Source organism: Saimiri boliviensis, chromosome 6 (genome assembly GCF_048565385.1).
Source record: "Saimiri boliviensis isolate mSaiBol1 chromosome 6, mSaiBol1.pri, whole genome shotgun sequence".
In the NCBI taxonomy this organism is placed as follows: Eukaryota; Metazoa; Chordata; class Mammalia; order Primates; family Cebidae; genus Saimiri; species Saimiri boliviensis.
In genome coordinates this window covers 79,445,141-79,461,979 of record NC_133454.1, presented here as the reverse complement: position 1 = coordinate 79,461,979, position 16,839 = coordinate 79,445,141, and the positions used below count along the sequence as shown (strand labels likewise).

General features: G+C 40.6%; 1 protein-coding gene across 1 annotated transcript in view; it reads right to left on the bottom strand.

Annotated features, from left to right (window-relative positions):
• The window catches only part of SWAP70 (switching B cell complex subunit SWAP70), a 99,151-nt gene that overhangs the window by 9,523 nt on the left and 72,789 nt on the right, over window positions 1-16,839 (bottom strand). The window contains exons 6-9 of the mRNA XM_003919823.4: window positions 16,549-16,657; window positions 12,247-12,428; window positions 5,622-5,729; window positions 3,022-3,188 (exon numbers count right to left, since the gene is read on the bottom strand). Coding sequence (XP_003919872.1) covers window positions 3,022-3,188; window positions 5,622-5,729; window positions 12,247-12,428; window positions 16,549-16,657 — 566 coding nt within the window. The remainder of the gene's footprint in view (window positions 1-3,021; window positions 3,189-5,621; window positions 5,730-12,246; window positions 12,429-16,548; window positions 16,658-16,839) is intronic.

Below are 16,839 nucleotides of genomic sequence, written 5' to 3'. Positions count from 1 at the left end.
AAAGTTTCTCTGGGTAAATTTAAGACACTGACAGAGAAAAAAACTATGCATTAGAAGAATAATGAGATTCCAGATATTCCATGAATGATTAGCTATTGCTTTAAGAAATGAGTGAGAAGAGTTAACTAAGCAGTCTTTTACACAGGCCCTTGGTATAAGATTATGTTCATTTTATTAGTGCCAATGTTTCTAACTCAACTTCATGATGACTTCCCTTGTTTTTTCTATCCAGAAAGGCCTATTCTGAGGAGCAAAGAACAAACCCTCTCTGCCAATCTGACAGAATTTCCCTCTAAATCAGACACAGCGTTCAGTGACTTCAGGAAACAGAAACGCACTTCACTTAAAAATGACCACTAGGCTGGGTGTAGTGGCTCACATCTATAATCCCAGCACTTTAGGAAGCCAAGGCAGGTGGATCATGAGGTCAGGAGATCAAGACCATCCTGGCCAACATGGTGAAACTGCGTCTCTACCAAAATATAAAAAATTAGCTGGGCATGGTGGCGCGCGCCTGTAGTCTCATCTACGCAGGAGGCTGAGGCAGGGGAATCGCTTGAACCTGGGAGGTAGAGGTTGCAGTGAGCCAAGATAGGGCCACTGTACTCTAGCCTGGGAACAGAGCAAGACTCCATCTCAAAAAAAAAAAAAAAAAAAAAAAAAAAAGACCACTAGAGGGAGCAAATTTGTCCATTTCAAGTTCCAAAAACTAAGTACAAAAATATTTTAGAATGATATTCCTAAAGTGGCCTTTGCACATCGAGAAAAAGTCACATTTGTGTGTAGTGCTTTCAGCATATTAGATCAGTGCTGTATGTAGAAGTTATATCTGCATTCAAAAGGTTGAAGCCATTTTGCTATTGCTTAAATCACAGTGTGCAAAATAATTAGCTGGAGTTTTTTGTTGGGTGTTTTTGTTTGTTTGTTTGTTTGTTTTGAGATAGGGTCTCTCTGTGTCCCCCAGGCTGTAGTGAGAACACAGCTCAATGAAGCCTCAACCTCCTGTACTCAAGCGATCTTCCTGCCTCAGCCTCCCAAGTAGCTTTTTTTTTTTTTTTTTTTTTTTTTTCCAGATGAGGTTTCATCATGTTGCCCAGGCTGGACATAAACTGCTGGGTTCAAGTGATCCTCCTGCCTCGGCCTTCCGAAATGCTGGAATTATAGGCATTAGCCACCACACACCCAGCCTAGGCGGAGCTTTTTAAATAACAACACTCATGTCTGGCTCCTATCCATATATATTTTGATTCAGTAAATCTAGAGTGAGGCCTTACATGTGTATTTTTCAGAAGCTTTGTATGGTGATTTTTATATGTAACTGGTTAAAAAAACCACTGGCTTCAGGTATCCAAAATTATCCATTATTCAAAATATCACTCATTCTATAAACACTCAATAACTAAGACTAGTATTTCTAGAATTATCTGGTTCCCTCTGTGATCTAATCTCCGCTATGTCATAATCAACCTCCCACAAAACTGCCGTAATACATACAGCTTATCTCACTGTGAATTATCTGCACAAGAACGATCTATAAACTCTCAACACAGCTCAAATAATGAGGTGGCTCAAAAAATGTTGAATGTCATGTAAAATGTCACTCTGGACATCACGCGACACTCAAACATTCCCACAGAGTGAATCGTCTGCTAAAAACACCACCCAATGGCACTGGTAGGGAATTCTAAGAACCTGGTCAACCCCACAGTGCAGTGAATATGTACCTGTGGGGCCTATAAATGCCAGGCAATATACTACATGCTTAATTTTCTGTTTAGAAAATGACTTTTCCTTTAAAAAAGTTAAATTGAGGCCGAGCGCCGTGGCTCACGCCTGTAATCCCAGCACTTTGGGAGGCCAAGGCGGGTGGATCACGAGGTCAAGAGATCAAGACCATCCTGGTCAACATGGTGAAACCCCGTCTCTACTAAAAATACAAAAAATTAGCTGGGCATGGTGGCGCATTCCTGTAATCCCAGCTACTCAGGAGGCTGAGGCAGGAGAATTGCCTGAACCCAGGAGGCGGAGGTTGTGGTGAGCCGAGATCGCACCATTGCACTCCAGCCTGGGTAACAAGAGCGAAACTGTCTTTAAAAAAAAGTTAAATTTAAAATCTAAGTTTCCAAAACAATTTGTTTTAGAAGCCACTTTTGGCAAAATATACAACTAAAGAAGACTTCTTCTTTCTCTTACTATCTAAAGATTAAAGAAATATTTTTAATCTTTTGCTTCTCCACATGTAAAATGGCAGCCATGGAAAAACTACCCCAGCTCATCTCATAAATGCTCCCCAAAACAGGGGTAGTAAATACTTTTTAGTGTTGTCTCCCATCCTAGATATCTTAAGATGTAGAAACTGACAGAGAATAGGCTCAATTTTTCTCTTTGGGAGTCTTCATTTTATTTTGTCCTTCCTGCTGCTATGAAGGCCCAAAATAGAGAGTTTTCATCTGAGAACATGACTATCATAAATAGTAAACCTGACATTAAAAGCTCTAAGGGAAAAAAATCTAGGTTTCAAATACTTTTAAAATTAGGATTTCAAGTAGCAATTACTGAAGGAATGTTACCAATCCTGAATGACCAAATAGACACTACATATTTCCTCCTTATTCCCCAAAACCTGACTGCAAATTAGGCCTGAACAGGCCCCCGCCTGCATACCAACAGCCCTCTCTGGTCTGGAACATATTAAAGAACCCAAGCTCTCATCAGAGCTAATTCTGGGTTTGTGGATATTCTTGAATATGACTAAGGGTACCCCATCAAACATACCTATCAGACTGCTCTAAAATAGGCCCTTATTTAGCCTCAGAAGCAAGAGTTTCCCAGCGCCCCAGAATGAAAAGAAACACCCCAGCCGGTAAAGTCTCCATGGTCTCTCTAATCGGGACAACTCGAGCTCAATCACAGCCACAGCTGAGACACTTCTCCCTCTCTACCAGAGTGTTAGTCATTTCAAGAAACTGTATTAGCCCAGGCAAAGTACATAAAGGCAAAGTCTGCAAACCAATCTGGCACCTGGCTTGAAGCTTCCGCACCGTCTCTTCATCTTGCCGGGCCTGTCTCTCATCCTCAAGAGCCTCTTGCAGCCTTAGGTACATGTCTTCCAGCTCCCGGACTCGCTGTAAATACTGTTCCAGTTCAGAGGACTTTTGGGCAACCTGTTCTTCCATCTGCTGTCTGATCTGATGGTATAAAATGGTCATGTTTAAATGCAGGTTGACTTCTCTCAGGGAAAGCCTCCCCCTCCACCTGAGGGATTTGCCCACAGCTGCAGCCTCAGCCTTTCAGGGTGGCAGGACTCTGTCCTTCAATCCTTGAGATTAAAGATGGAGGCAAAGAGGTTACCACACCCAATCCCAATAGTGAAAAAGTCTGGGAAGAACAAATTATAACCCAAATTATGTTCTGCTCTGCTGTATTTTCCATCCCTTCCACTCCACATTTTAAGACTCAAGTCAAGAAAAAAATGTTTTCCTGTATAATTTATCTCTAAATGCATTTCTGTCTTAAAGTCACAATTTTTTTTTACCTATAGAGTCTTCTCTAAAAGGAATGAACCTTTTCCCAGTCAAAGCAGTGGAGTGTTACACTAAAGTGGAAGGAAAGGTCAGCCAGCATGGGATTCCTCCCGCACTGCCCTGGCTGCCTTCACTCCCCGGGGCATCTCCAGCCAGGGGAATTCAAGCATTTGAGTTAGTCTTTATATGTTAATGGCTTTTCCCTTCTGGATTACAGTTTTGAATCCCTACCTTAAAAATTAAAAACAAGGACATCCTAAATATAACAAACACATTAGCCTATGTCTCTGCAGTTGATAAAATATTTTCACTTGCATTAGCTTGCTTTGTCCTCCTAAGAGTCATGAGAGATCATGTGATAATCCTGCACTTAAAGAAGAGAAAGCCAGTGTTCAGTAAGAAGGACCAGAAAGGAAAGACGACCAAAACTTCTGGCTGTTTCTCTAAATAACATCAACCTTCCTGTTTTCTTCTCAAACCACAAACACAACTCTTTCAACTCTAAGTAACAAAAAGTGACTACAAGAAATGTCAGCCGGGTGCAGTGGCTCAAGCCCGTAATCCCAGCACTTTGGGAGGCCGAGGCGGGTGGATCACAAGGTCAAGAGATCGAGACCATCCTGGTCAACATGGTGAAACCCCATCTCTACTAAAAATACAAAAATTAGCTGGGCATGGTGGCGCGTGCCTGTAATCCCAGCTACTCAGGAGGCTGAGGCAGGAGAATTGCCTGAACCCAGGAGGCGAAGGTTGCGGTGAGCCGAGATCACGCCATTGTACTCCAGCCTGGGTAACGAGTGAAACTCCGTCTCAAAAAAAAAAGAAATGTCACATACATCTATTTAGGCACTGGGCTCAGCACTCTCCCACGGAGTATCACTCACTGTGAGAAGACCTGTGTTCCAGCTAACCAGCTAACTCCCAGGGATTCTTCCCACACTTCCCTGGCTGCCTCCACTCCCTGGGACACCTCCAGCCCTAGGGGAACTCAAGCGACATGAGTAATCAGAGCTGCCAAGAAACACATACATACAAAATAAATTAGGTAAATGAAAGACTATCGATAAGCCTGAACAACATTTTGCAAAGGAAGTTTTAGTATAGTCATTGAATTAAATTCACTTGCAATTGCATTCATGACATTTGAGAGCTATTTCTTGAGCTTTTTCTGTACAGCTTTGTCATCTTACACATTATTCCTTGTAACTTACCAGAACTACCAGCAACCTGTATCTTGGGTCTCTTGGGCATGGGAACCTCTAAGATGAATCAGAGCTGCCAAGAGCAACAAATCAGAATCTAGATGTTCTCACAATTTCAGGATCTCATCCCTGCCATCCTTGCTTATTACAGAGGAGAAATGCCATGGAACCTATGCTTTTTCCATAACTATTTATTTTCTAAATCATAACTCTTTGGAGAATGAAAAGGAATGTTATTAATACTTATATCAGAATGGCAGGGACTCTCCCAGGCAAACCAGAATATATAGTCACTCTAACCAAGCATTTATCACATCATTACTTTTTTTTTTTTTTTTTTTTTTGAGAGAAGGCCTTGCTCTGTCACCCAGGCTGGAATGCAGTAGCACAATCACAGCTCACTGTAGCCTCGAACTCCTGGGCTGGCTCAAGCAATCCTCCTACGTCAGCCTCCTGAGTAGCTGGAACTACAGGCATACACCAACAGGCCTGGCTAATTCCTTTTTTTTTTTTTTTTCTTTTTTTGGTAGATATGGCCCAGGCTAGTCTTAAACTCCTGGGCTCGAGCAATACTCATGCCTTGGCCTCCCAAAGTGCTGGGATTACAGGAATGGGTCACAATGCCTGGCTCCATAAATATCCACTTAGGAGTCTTGAAAATAAGGTTTATATTTTTTACCAGTAAATCTTTGGCACAGTGCCTGGCACATAGAAGGTGCTCAATAAACAGATAACGAATGAATGAACAAGCACACAACTTCCCCTACAGCTCAATCCAAGTCAGTAGTAGAGCCAAGCCGATGACATGGCTTCACTCTAACCTCCAGCCCTTTCTCCTTCCCACTGACCCAGGCTGATCTACCTTAGCTGCTTTGTCCAGCCACATGATACTCACAAGCTTCTCTCTCTCCAGCTCTGTGCTGAACCTGGCCTGAAGTTCCACTTGGGTCTGAAGGCGTTTCTTTTCCTCTTCCGCTGCACGAGATGCTGCTTCCTCCAGTTTCTAGCCAATCAAAAACCCATCCACAGAACAGCAGATGTTACAGTAGAAGTACATTAGAGAGAAAGACAGTCACACTTAAGCATGGGAAAAGCCAAATGTTCTTAATATCAATAAAGATAATAGAATAAAAACTTGTAGCTCCATTAGAATTCCAGACCAAGAATCTGCTGAGTCAACATACAAAATAAGCTAGGTAAATGAAAGACTATTGATAAGCCTGAACAACATTTGCAAAGAAAGTTTTAGCATAGTCGTTGAATTAAAATTCACTTGCAATTGCATTCATGAGATTTGAGAGTTATTTCTTGAGCTCTTTCTGTACAGCTTTGTCATCTTAAACATTATTCCTTGTAACTTTTATCAGAACTCAATTTCTAGAAGGGTGGTATGAGGAGATCCGCAGACCCTTTCCCCAACAAAACAACCATAACTGGTGAAAACTATTGTTAAAAAACAAAACCTTTAAAAGTCTCTAGAAATTATTCTAAGGACATTCTAAAATGGAGAACATTTATCTAAGAAAATCTACCAACTCTGAGTAAGAACAGTGAAGGTCTACGGCATATGATGTACTCCTCCCCCTCCCCCACAGTATCAGTGAGAAGGAAGCTCTACTCCCGGCAGATGGAACCCGAAACAAGGGTTCCCCTCCCCTCAGCTCAGAGTCAAGGGCTATGATATCTCACTGGCAGGGGCACGCTGCCAGAATTTCTCTTTGTCCCCAGCTGCATGTTGCAGAAACTCTATTCTAGCCAAGAGTGGCTGAGAGGTTTGGGGCTCCCTTTCTCCACCAGCACCCACTCACAAGGAGGAAGTTTGACCTCAGGTATGACAGGCTGAGAATACAGGGTCTGAGCACTCTTGTCCCAGTCACTTGTGGGGCAGAAGTTCCACATAAGGAGAGGCAAGTGGCAAAGGCTACAACCTCCATCTAGTGATATTCTCATAAAACAGGATTATCACTCCAAGAGAAGCCAACTACTGCCTCCATCCCCAGCTCCAGAACACCGCACAGAGGTTTTGCCCAGGGATAAAAGCAAGCTCTGATGTTCTCCTTAAAAGGACCGACTTTATTTGAAAGTGGGAGGCAGTACAAGCCTAAGGGCACTCTCAAAAAACTACGGAAATTTTGATGACAAAGAATTAAAAGGAGGCCAGTAGCTTCAGGAGAAGAACACACTAACCTACAGACCAGCTGTAAGTGCTGTTGGTTGGTTGGTTAGTTAGTTGGTTGACTGATACAAGGTCTTGCTATGTTGTCCAGGCTGGTCTCAAATTCCTGGCCTCAAGTGATCCTTGCACTCTGTCCTCCCAAAGGGCTGGGATTAACAGGCGTGAGCCACTGCTCTTGCCAGACCAGTCAAATGTCTGACAGAGAGAACCAGAGAAAGACATAGCTAAGAAGAGGTCTCATGTAGTAGGAAAAAGTCTCAAAGACTGACCTTGAAGACCAAATGCAGGTCTGAATTTAAATGGTCTCAGACTGTGAGGCAATTCAGATTCCAGGGCATTGTAGAAAGCAACAGAACAAAATTAGTCAACTCTAACAGCTGTTGGTGTGATGCCAACAGAGGTGGAAAGCTTAAATGAGGAATCAGAGAAAGACATTTAAAGAGAGCCCTGCAAAAATCAGGGTCTTCGCAGGGTGACTGTGTTCCTGTCCAAGCCTGTGCCTCTGAGGAGAAACAGTCAGGAGCTTCACACTGTGAGGAAAAGAAACTTCACTGAAATAGTCCAGCTAGGTCATTAAACAAATAAAGGGCAAACAATAACAGGCCCCTGGGGAGAGGGGTAGAATCAGTACCCAGTGTTGCTACCGCGCATTATATAAAATGTCTCGTTTTCTTTTCTTTTTTTTTTTTTTTTTTGAGACAGAGTCTCACTCTGTCGCCCAGGGTGGAATGCAGTGGCATGATCTTGGCTCACTGCAACCTCCACCTCCCAGGTTCAAGCAATTCTCCCGCCTCAGCCTCCTGAGTAGCTGGGACTACAGGTGCACACCACCACGCCCGGCTAATTTTTTGTAATTTTAGTAGAGATAGGGTTTCACCATATTGGCCAGGCTGGTCTCAAACTCCTGACCTCATGATCCACCCAACTCGGCCTCCCAAAGTGCTGGAATTACAGGCGTGAGCCACCGTACTGGCCCTAAAATGTCTAGTTTTCTATAAAAGAACTATGAGACACACAAAGAAAAAAGAAAGTACGGCTGAAATACAGTAAAAAAGCAGGCAATAGAAACTGTCTTTGAAGATATCCAGATGGTGGATTTAGCATGTGAAGACTTCAAAGCAGTTATTATAAATACTGTATGCTCAAATAACTAAAAGGAACCATACTTAGAGAAGTATTGAAAGGAATGAGAACATCCCATCAAATAGAGAATAATAAAGAGATAATAAATTACAGAAAGAACCAAATGGAAATTCTGAAAGTAAAAAGTGCCATAACTGAAATGAACAATTCACTACAGGGACTCAGCAGTATATTTGAGCTGCAAGAAAAATATATTGAAGATGGATCTATAGAAATTATGCAATTGGAAAACAGAGAAAAAGAAGAAGAAAAACGAATACAGCCTTAGAGAAATGTGGGACACCATTATGTATACCAAAAAAAAGTAGAAAAAATATTTAAAGAAATAATGGCTGAAAACTTATTCAGCTTTAGGTAAAACACTATACATATTTAAGTTCAATGTACTCTAAACAGGATAAACAAAAAGAGATCTACAACCACATACACCACAGTAAAACTGTTGAAAGAAAAAGACCAAAAAATAATTTTAAAAGAAAAAAAAAAAAGAAGAAAAATGATTTACCACACACAAAGGAACTCCTGCAAGCTTGACAGCTAACTTCTCATCAGAAAGTTCTGACTAGTTCTGACCAAAATATTATAAACAGAAGCATAGTATGACATTTCTGGGATGGAGCACTACATAGCTAAACCCTGGAACACTTTTTCTTCTGGCCAGTGAACAGCAACACTCAAGATGGCAGCTGGTCCATCAGCCTGGATTTCATAATTACAGGTGTACACACTTTGACCCAGCTTTCCCACTTCTAAGAATTCATTCCTCAGAGACATCAGAACATGTATGAACACATATACGATGACACAGGTACAAGATAATTCCCTACAGCATTACCGATTAAAACAACCCAAATGTTCACTAACCTGGTATGATTAAGTAAATAATGACACAGTTGTATAAAAGAATACCCTACAGCCATAAAAAAGAATGAGGAAACTCTCTTTATACTAATATAGAAAGATCTAAAAAATATATTAAGTGAAATAAACTAGAAGCAGAACAGTAACACTGGTATATACTTTTTTGTTTAAAAAATGGGAAAAGAATGGCCAGGTGTGGTGGCTCACGCCTGTAATCCCAGCATTTTGGGAGGCCGAGGTAGGCGGATCATGAAGTCAGGAGCTCAAGACCAGCCTGACCAACATGGTGAAACCCCATCTGTACTAAAAATAAAATAAAATAAAACAAAATAGCTGGGTGTGGTGGTGCACGCCTGTAATCCCAGCTACTCAGGAGGCTGAGGCAGGAGAATCACTTCAACCCGGGAGGCAAAGGTTGCGGTGAGCTGAGATTGAGCCACTGCACTCCAGCCTGGGTGACACAGTGAGACTCAGTCTCAAATAAATAAATAAATAAATAAATAAGAAAAAATAAGAATGTATATTCATATTTCCTTACCTTGGCAAGGGGTAGAAATTCGTAAGTGTAAGACGCGGAGAAAATCTTTCACAGCTGCCTTTTTATATTTGTATATTTTTGAACATACCCAAATGATCATATTTTTTAAAAGAAACAAAAGTAGAAATAAAAATTATTTGAGGAAACCCTTTAAATAAATCTATTAATTTATAAAAACCACCATGATTTCTTATTCCTTCTTCTAATTAAAATGAGGCCTATAAAATTTTAAGAAACCCACAGATATATAACCTAATTCCAGATGATTAAAAGATTCAGCTGAGCATGGTGCCTCATCCCTGTAATCCCAGCAATTTGGGAAGCTGAGGTGGGTTGATCACTTGAGCCCAGGAGTTCGAGACCAACCTGGGCAACATGGCAAAACCCCATCTCTATAAAAAATACAAAAAATTAGCCAGGTATGGTGATGTGCACCCATAGTCCCAGCAACTTGGGAGGCTAAGGCAAGATCTCTTGAGCCGGGGAATGAGCAGTCATTGAGCCACTACACTTCAGCCTGAACAACAGAGCAAGACCCTGTCTCAAAATAAATAAATTTAGTTAAATATTCATCTAAGCTATGTTTTCCAAGACTGCCTCCATGAAAAAATCGGAGAATTTTGTTTACTGACAAGAAAATCAAAGATTATTAAGAAGTATAAGAATTTTCCAGCACTTATCCAAGAATCCTAAATCAGTCATTTAAATAATTCTATAAACCTAGTTAGTGGGAAAGCTGTCTACATAGGTCTACAGCTTGCTAACACCAGGCATGGCTTCTTCACATTACTCATAGCAGATACTACATGCTCCTGGGAGGCAGAGTTTAAAAGTTTAAAAGGGCGGCTGGGAACGGTGGCTCACACCTGTTTTCCCAGCACTTTGGGAGGCCAAGGCAGGTGGATCACCTGAGGTTGGGAGTTTGAGAGCAGCCTGACCAACATGGAGAAACCCCATCTCTACTAAAAACACAAAATTAGCTAGGCATGGTGGCACATGCCTGTAATGCCAGCTACTTGAGAGACTGATGCAGGAGAATCACTTGAACCCGGGAGGTAGAAGTTGTGGTGAGCCAAGATTGTGCCACTGTACTCCAGCCTGGGCAACAAGAGCAAGACTCCATCTCAAAAAAAAAAAAAGTTCAAAAGGACATTCATAGATGAATCTCAAATGTACAATGCTAAGTCAAATAATCCAGTCCACTCTTAAAATGTACATTCTGTATGATTTCATTTATATGACAATTTGGAAAAAGCAAAAATACAAAAACAGAGAATTGATCAGTGATTTCCAGAGGTTAGGGATGAGGGAATGAACTGAATAAAAAATACAAAATGAATACGAAATGCTCCAAAATCTGAAACTTTTTGAGCTCCGACATAATGCTTAAAGGGAATGCTCATTGAAGCATTTCAAATTTCAGATTTTTGGATTTGGGAGGCTGAGGCAAGAGGATCTCAGTTGGTAATTACAGTATATAATGTAGACATTCCAAAATCCAAAAAAATCCCAAATCTGAAACACTTCAGGTCCTAAGCATTCTGGATAAGGGACATTCAACCTGTATTGGCAATAATCTGTCTTAACCCAGGAAGTAGTTTCATGGGTATTCACTGTATGATTGTTTATATATATATATATATATATATATATATATATATATATATATATATATATTTCATATTCTTCTCTGCAGGTATGAGCTATTTTATAATTTTAAAATTATAAAAAAGGACACCAAGCCCTGGCTCCCCACCATGACCTCACAACACCCACTTTTGATGTGTGCACAGTGGAAGGAAGCAGGAGTAATCATATATGGCAGGTGCTCAGCATAACCTTTAAAGGGAATTTTTACAGAAAATATATTGCAGCAGAAAGAGGTAAGATGCAAGAGTGTTTGGGGGTCGGGGGAGGGCAGTAAGAAATGAGGAGCTGCTTTTAGAAAATAAGTGTGTGATAGTAATAACCGTTTCTAAGATTATAGATATGCTTACATGGCTTCTAAGATTATAAAAGTATTCTTAAAAATCTTCGTTAGTCTACTCTACTCAGAGGAAGTTCAGCACACAATATGGCATTTCTATGGGTAACCAAAGGAGAGGCCCACTAGGAATGTGGGGTCATAGATTATGAGCCACCTCCCTTTCCCAGGACGAAGTTTTTGCACAGAAGTGCATGAAAGAGTCCTTGGGCTAGTGGTTAGCAGGTGCTCAGTGATTCAAGGCAGACAGACTCAGCCCAAAAGTGTCTCAAATAAAGACCAGACCCACATACAAGGGACTCACTACCACCCCTGGGATCATGACATAACCAAGGAACAATGAACATCAACTATCTCATACAGCATATAGTACTTGACTTCCTAGCCTTGAGATGGAAGGAAAAGCTGACCCAGACTGTATCTTTAACTCCAAAGAGTAAGTAAAACTAAACAATTCTAAAGCAAGGGTCTTCCGAGGTACTTATGAGTGAAGATAGGAGCTAAGGAAAAACTAAAAAGCAACACCCCTTGCCAGGTCACTAAAAACAGTCTTGACATCCAAAGGGGAAAGAAATTTCCCACCTTCTTCTGAAAAAATTCAACTGTGCTCATTATTGCTATAAACATACCTTCCTAACCAATGAAATGTTTTTGCATAGTTCCAGGGCTAGGAAAACTCACTTGATGGTATGGTAACACTTCTGAGAACAGTTCACCACAAATATCTCCCTAAAACTGAACTACATTTGTCTTGGTAGAACCAAAGCCCCTAAGCAAGGGAATGAAGAGCGCTTTCCCAACCCAGCGCCCATTCCCACCTTCCGCACGGCCTCCAACTCCAGCTGCTTGCTTTCGTTGGCGGCCTGGAGCTCCTTCATTTGTCGCTCCAGTTCCACTTGTTCAGCCAGTTGCTTCTTCCGGAGTTCTTTCCGACGCTGTCGAGCTTCTTTGTGTGGTGGAGGGCTGCCCAGCTTCAACAGATGAATAGTAGAATGAATGGCTGCAAAAGGTATATGAGAAAAAAATGGGAAGTATTATTTATTCTTTGTAAGCCTACTATGCAAGTGGCACAGCGGGAAGAAAACGAGACAGGGAGCCAGAAAGCCCAGTGTAGATTCTGATTTTGCCACTATGTAGTGGTATGACCCTGAGCAGTCATATAACGTCCTGGGTTTTTTTTTTTTTGGTTTTTTTTTTGGGTTTTGTTGTTGTTTTTTTTTTTTCTGAGCTCCCCTCAAAAAATAACTTCGTGCGGCATCAGTTTCCCCATCTCTAAAATGAGAGAGATGATCTATAAAGTCCTTTCCAGCACCAGAATTATGTAACTGATCTGTGCTCAGAAACACTTGATTTGGGAATACTGCACATATTTTTAAGAACTAATGACAATACTTTCAACTCCCTTCTCTATACTTCTCAAAAAGCCAAACAAGAATAAGACACAGTAAGGGCAAAGATTCAAGTTTCTGATATCTGATTTGCAACCTACTGTGTTTGGTTGTCTATCATCTATTCTTTATGCAACCCCTTCCTGAGATGATAACAGGTAACAGCAGCTGTCTTTTCTTTTAAAAATAAAATACATATATCCTTTACATGCATTATCTAACTTTTATACAAAATCTGGTTTTTCTTTTGACATTTTTAATCACTAAATGTAATTTCTTGAATAGCTAATGCTTTCACTCACATTGTTCAAATTCAAAAGACACACAGGAAAAGTCTCCCTCCTAATCCTGTCCCTCAAGTACTGGATTCCCCTCCCCACTAGCAACTCATGCTAATAGTTTCTTGTGCATCTCTCCTGAGATATTATAAGCCTATGCAAATAAATATGCATATATGTCTTCCACCTTCTTTTAACACAAATGATGGCACAACACACTCTTCTGAACCTCAGTTTTTTTCATTTAATCTGTCTCAGAGTTCTCAGTATCAATACATAAAGTACTATACATAAAGTACTGCATGGTACACCATTGTGCAGCTAAACCATAATTTCTTCAACCATTTCCCAATTAAGAGACCGCTAGATTGTTTGCAATCTATGTCATTTTGAAAAAGTGTGAGTATATCTGTCATTATCTATTTTTTAACAGTCACCACAACCCTGGGAAGTAGGTACTATTATTATCCCCACTCCACATAAGAGAAAAGCAATTACAGAATTTATAACTCAATCAAAGAGACACATGAAAAAGCATTCAAATAAGGTGCATTTGCCTCGAACTCCTTTTCTTTGAGACAGAGTCTTGTTCCGTCACCAGGCTGCAGTGCACTGGCATAATCTCGGCTCACTACAACCTCCGCCTCCTGAGTTCAAGCGATTCTCTTGCCTCAGCCTCTTGAGTAGCTGAGACTACAGGTATATGCCACCATGCTCAGCTAATTTTTTGTATTTTTAGTAGAGACAGGGTTTCACCATGTTCGGCAGGATGGTCTCAATCTCCTGACCTCGTGATCTGCCAGCCTCGGCCTCCCAAAGTGCTGGGATTACAGGCATGAGCCACCGTGCCCAGCTACCTCCAACTCTTAAACCACATCAAAAATGACTACATTCTCCAACATAAAAATTTTATCTATGTCTAAGAATATTCAGAATCTTCTTTCAGGATTAAAAAAAAAAAAAAAGCCTTCTTATATTGTTTCATTCTTTACTAATTTTGGAATAATGGAATGTGAGTCAAGATGGCCAGGGGGAGACCTATGTTAATTCTAGCTAAATAATTATAAGCTTGCTTGGCTCAGAATACATTGAAGTTTATATACCAAACTAAAATATATTATTGGTGCAGTTAATCAGAAATCAAGTGGCAAGAGGAGGCCTAAGGTAAAGACCATCTGAGAGCGCAGTAACACCAGGGAACACCTTGGGGTGGCTGCAGAGCAGGCTATACTGCTGTGGTCCCCCCAAATGCCTTCTCAACATGGAGACTACATGAGGGTCTCACAAACAGGGCTTATGCAAAGATCTCTGAGAAAGGAAGGCGACCTCTGTTCACAAGATCCAGGAGGGTCTTTGCAGATGGGAGCTGGCAAGGAGGAGAAAAGCCTTACAGGGCAGAGATCATGGAACGACTCAGGCTCTGCCTAGGTTCTCCGAATATGGAGTGATTTTAATTGCTCTATGTTCTCAAGGCTCAGGAGATAAAGCCCCTTGATGGATTGGGCTCCTCATCTGCTATACTTCTGATAAACTCAGAGTACTAGTTTAGCATGTCTTAGAAGGATCTCATCTGCCGTTAATGCTCAGAGCACTAGTTTAGCATGTCTTAGAAGGATCTCAAGTGCCCTCCCCCCAACATCTTACCTACCCCTTCTTCCTCCTCTTCCACACTCATAAGATCAAAGAGATTATGCACATAATAAAAGTGTTTGGAGCCCAGAGCTCGGGGCCAACGGTTTCCTTCACTTGCGCTGGTCCCCTGAACCCATGCTATAAATTCTACTCTTGTGCGTCTGTCTTTATTTCCTTTTCTCAGTCCCTTGTCACCGCCAGGACTATAAGAACACCTACGTACAGGGTTGGGCTGATACCCAACAATAGAACACTTAAAAGTTATTCATTCACAGGCCGGCGGTGGCTCAAGCCTGTAATCCCAGCACTTTGGGAGGCCGAGGCGGGCGGATCACAAGGTCAAGAGATCGAGACCATCCTGGTCAACAAGGTGAAACCCCGTCTCTACTAAAACTACAAAAAAAAAAAAAAATTAGCTGGGCATGGTGGCGCGTGCCTGTAATCCCAGCTACTCAGGAGGCTGAGGCAGGAGAATTGCCTGAACCCAGGAGGCGGAGGTTGCGGTGAGCCGAGATCGCGCCATTGCACTCCAGCCTGGGTAACAAAAGCAAAACTCCATCTCAGAAAAAAAAAAAAAAAAAGTTATTCATTCACTACAGAGCCATAAAAAAAGAACAAAATGTTTTTTTTTTGCAACAACATGGATGCAGCTAGAGGCCATTATCCTAAGGAAATTAACGCAGAACAGAAAACCAAATAATGAATGTTCTCACTAGTCAGTGGGAGCTAAATACTGGGTACTCATGGACATAAAAGTGGCAACAACAGGCACTAGGGACTGGTATGGGAGGTAGAGGGGAAGAGGTTCACAAACTCTTAACCATCAGGTACAATGCTCACTTCCTGGGTGATAGATTCAGTCGTACCCCAAACTTCCGCATTACACAATACACCCATGTAACAAACCTGCACATGTACCCCTGAATCTAAAATAAAAGTTGAAATTATTTTTTAAAAAGTTATTAATTCAAAAGTTTGTGTTCTTGAGTTACCCAAAACTAGTGATTTCTTGTAAAAGTAATGGATCTTGAAAATCACTTGAAGTATTCAAAAACTATTACATAATTCCGCTTTTCCTTTACATATTATCTCAAGCTCGAGATGGCCACTGTAAAATTTTTCACAGTCCTTAAAAGGAGAAATTCTATACACTTTAAATAATAAGAGTACGTAAAACCTAAAATCTCTAAGATGAAATCAACCTAAGTGTCCACCAACAACTGTGGTGTGTGCATACACACATATACCTTGGAATACTACTCAGCCATAAAAAAGAACGAAATAATGTCTTTTGCAGTAATATGGATAGAATTGGAGGCTATTATCTTGAAGTATTTCTTGAAATAACCCATAAACGAACATCAAATACCACATGTTCTTACTTATAAAGTGAGAACTAAAATATGTATACATATGAACATAGAGTATGGACTAATAGACATTGGAGACTCAGAAATGTGGGAAGGCAGGAGGCTGGCAAGAGATGAGAAATGACTTAACAGCTACTATTTGAGTGATGGTTATGCTAAAAGCCCAGATTTCACCACTACACAATATATCACTGTAGCAAAACTATACTTGCAACCCTAAAATCTATTTAAAAAGTAAATCTCCCATTTGTAATTTACCCACAGTTCATTATGCAAATAAAACTAATGAAAACTTTGAGAGTTCATCATAAGTTTTCTCTCAGCTACTATATCACATGCAGAAGTAACTATAACCAATGAGGAAATAATGCCTTAGCATCCTTCCTGAGATTCAAAACTAGAAAGTCAGAGCTCTCAAATTATGTCATGGCAAATAATCAAAATCACCTTACCTTGAATCCACTCCTGTTTCTTCTTCTTATCTGAAGCACTGATTTCAAAAGTCTTATCAAAACATTTTACGAGAAAAAGGCATTTCTTTCCATCTTTGTCAGGCAAGGACTAAAACAGAGAGCAAAATTGGTTCTTCAAAATTTTAAGTATTTAAATGAAATTCAATCTTAATTATTTGTAAAAATCAGCTGAAACTTACATGTCAATGAAAAATACTATTAAATGCATATTACTGATTTACTAATGCTGTTCCCTAAGCACATTACTTATGGTAACAACAACCCCTGATT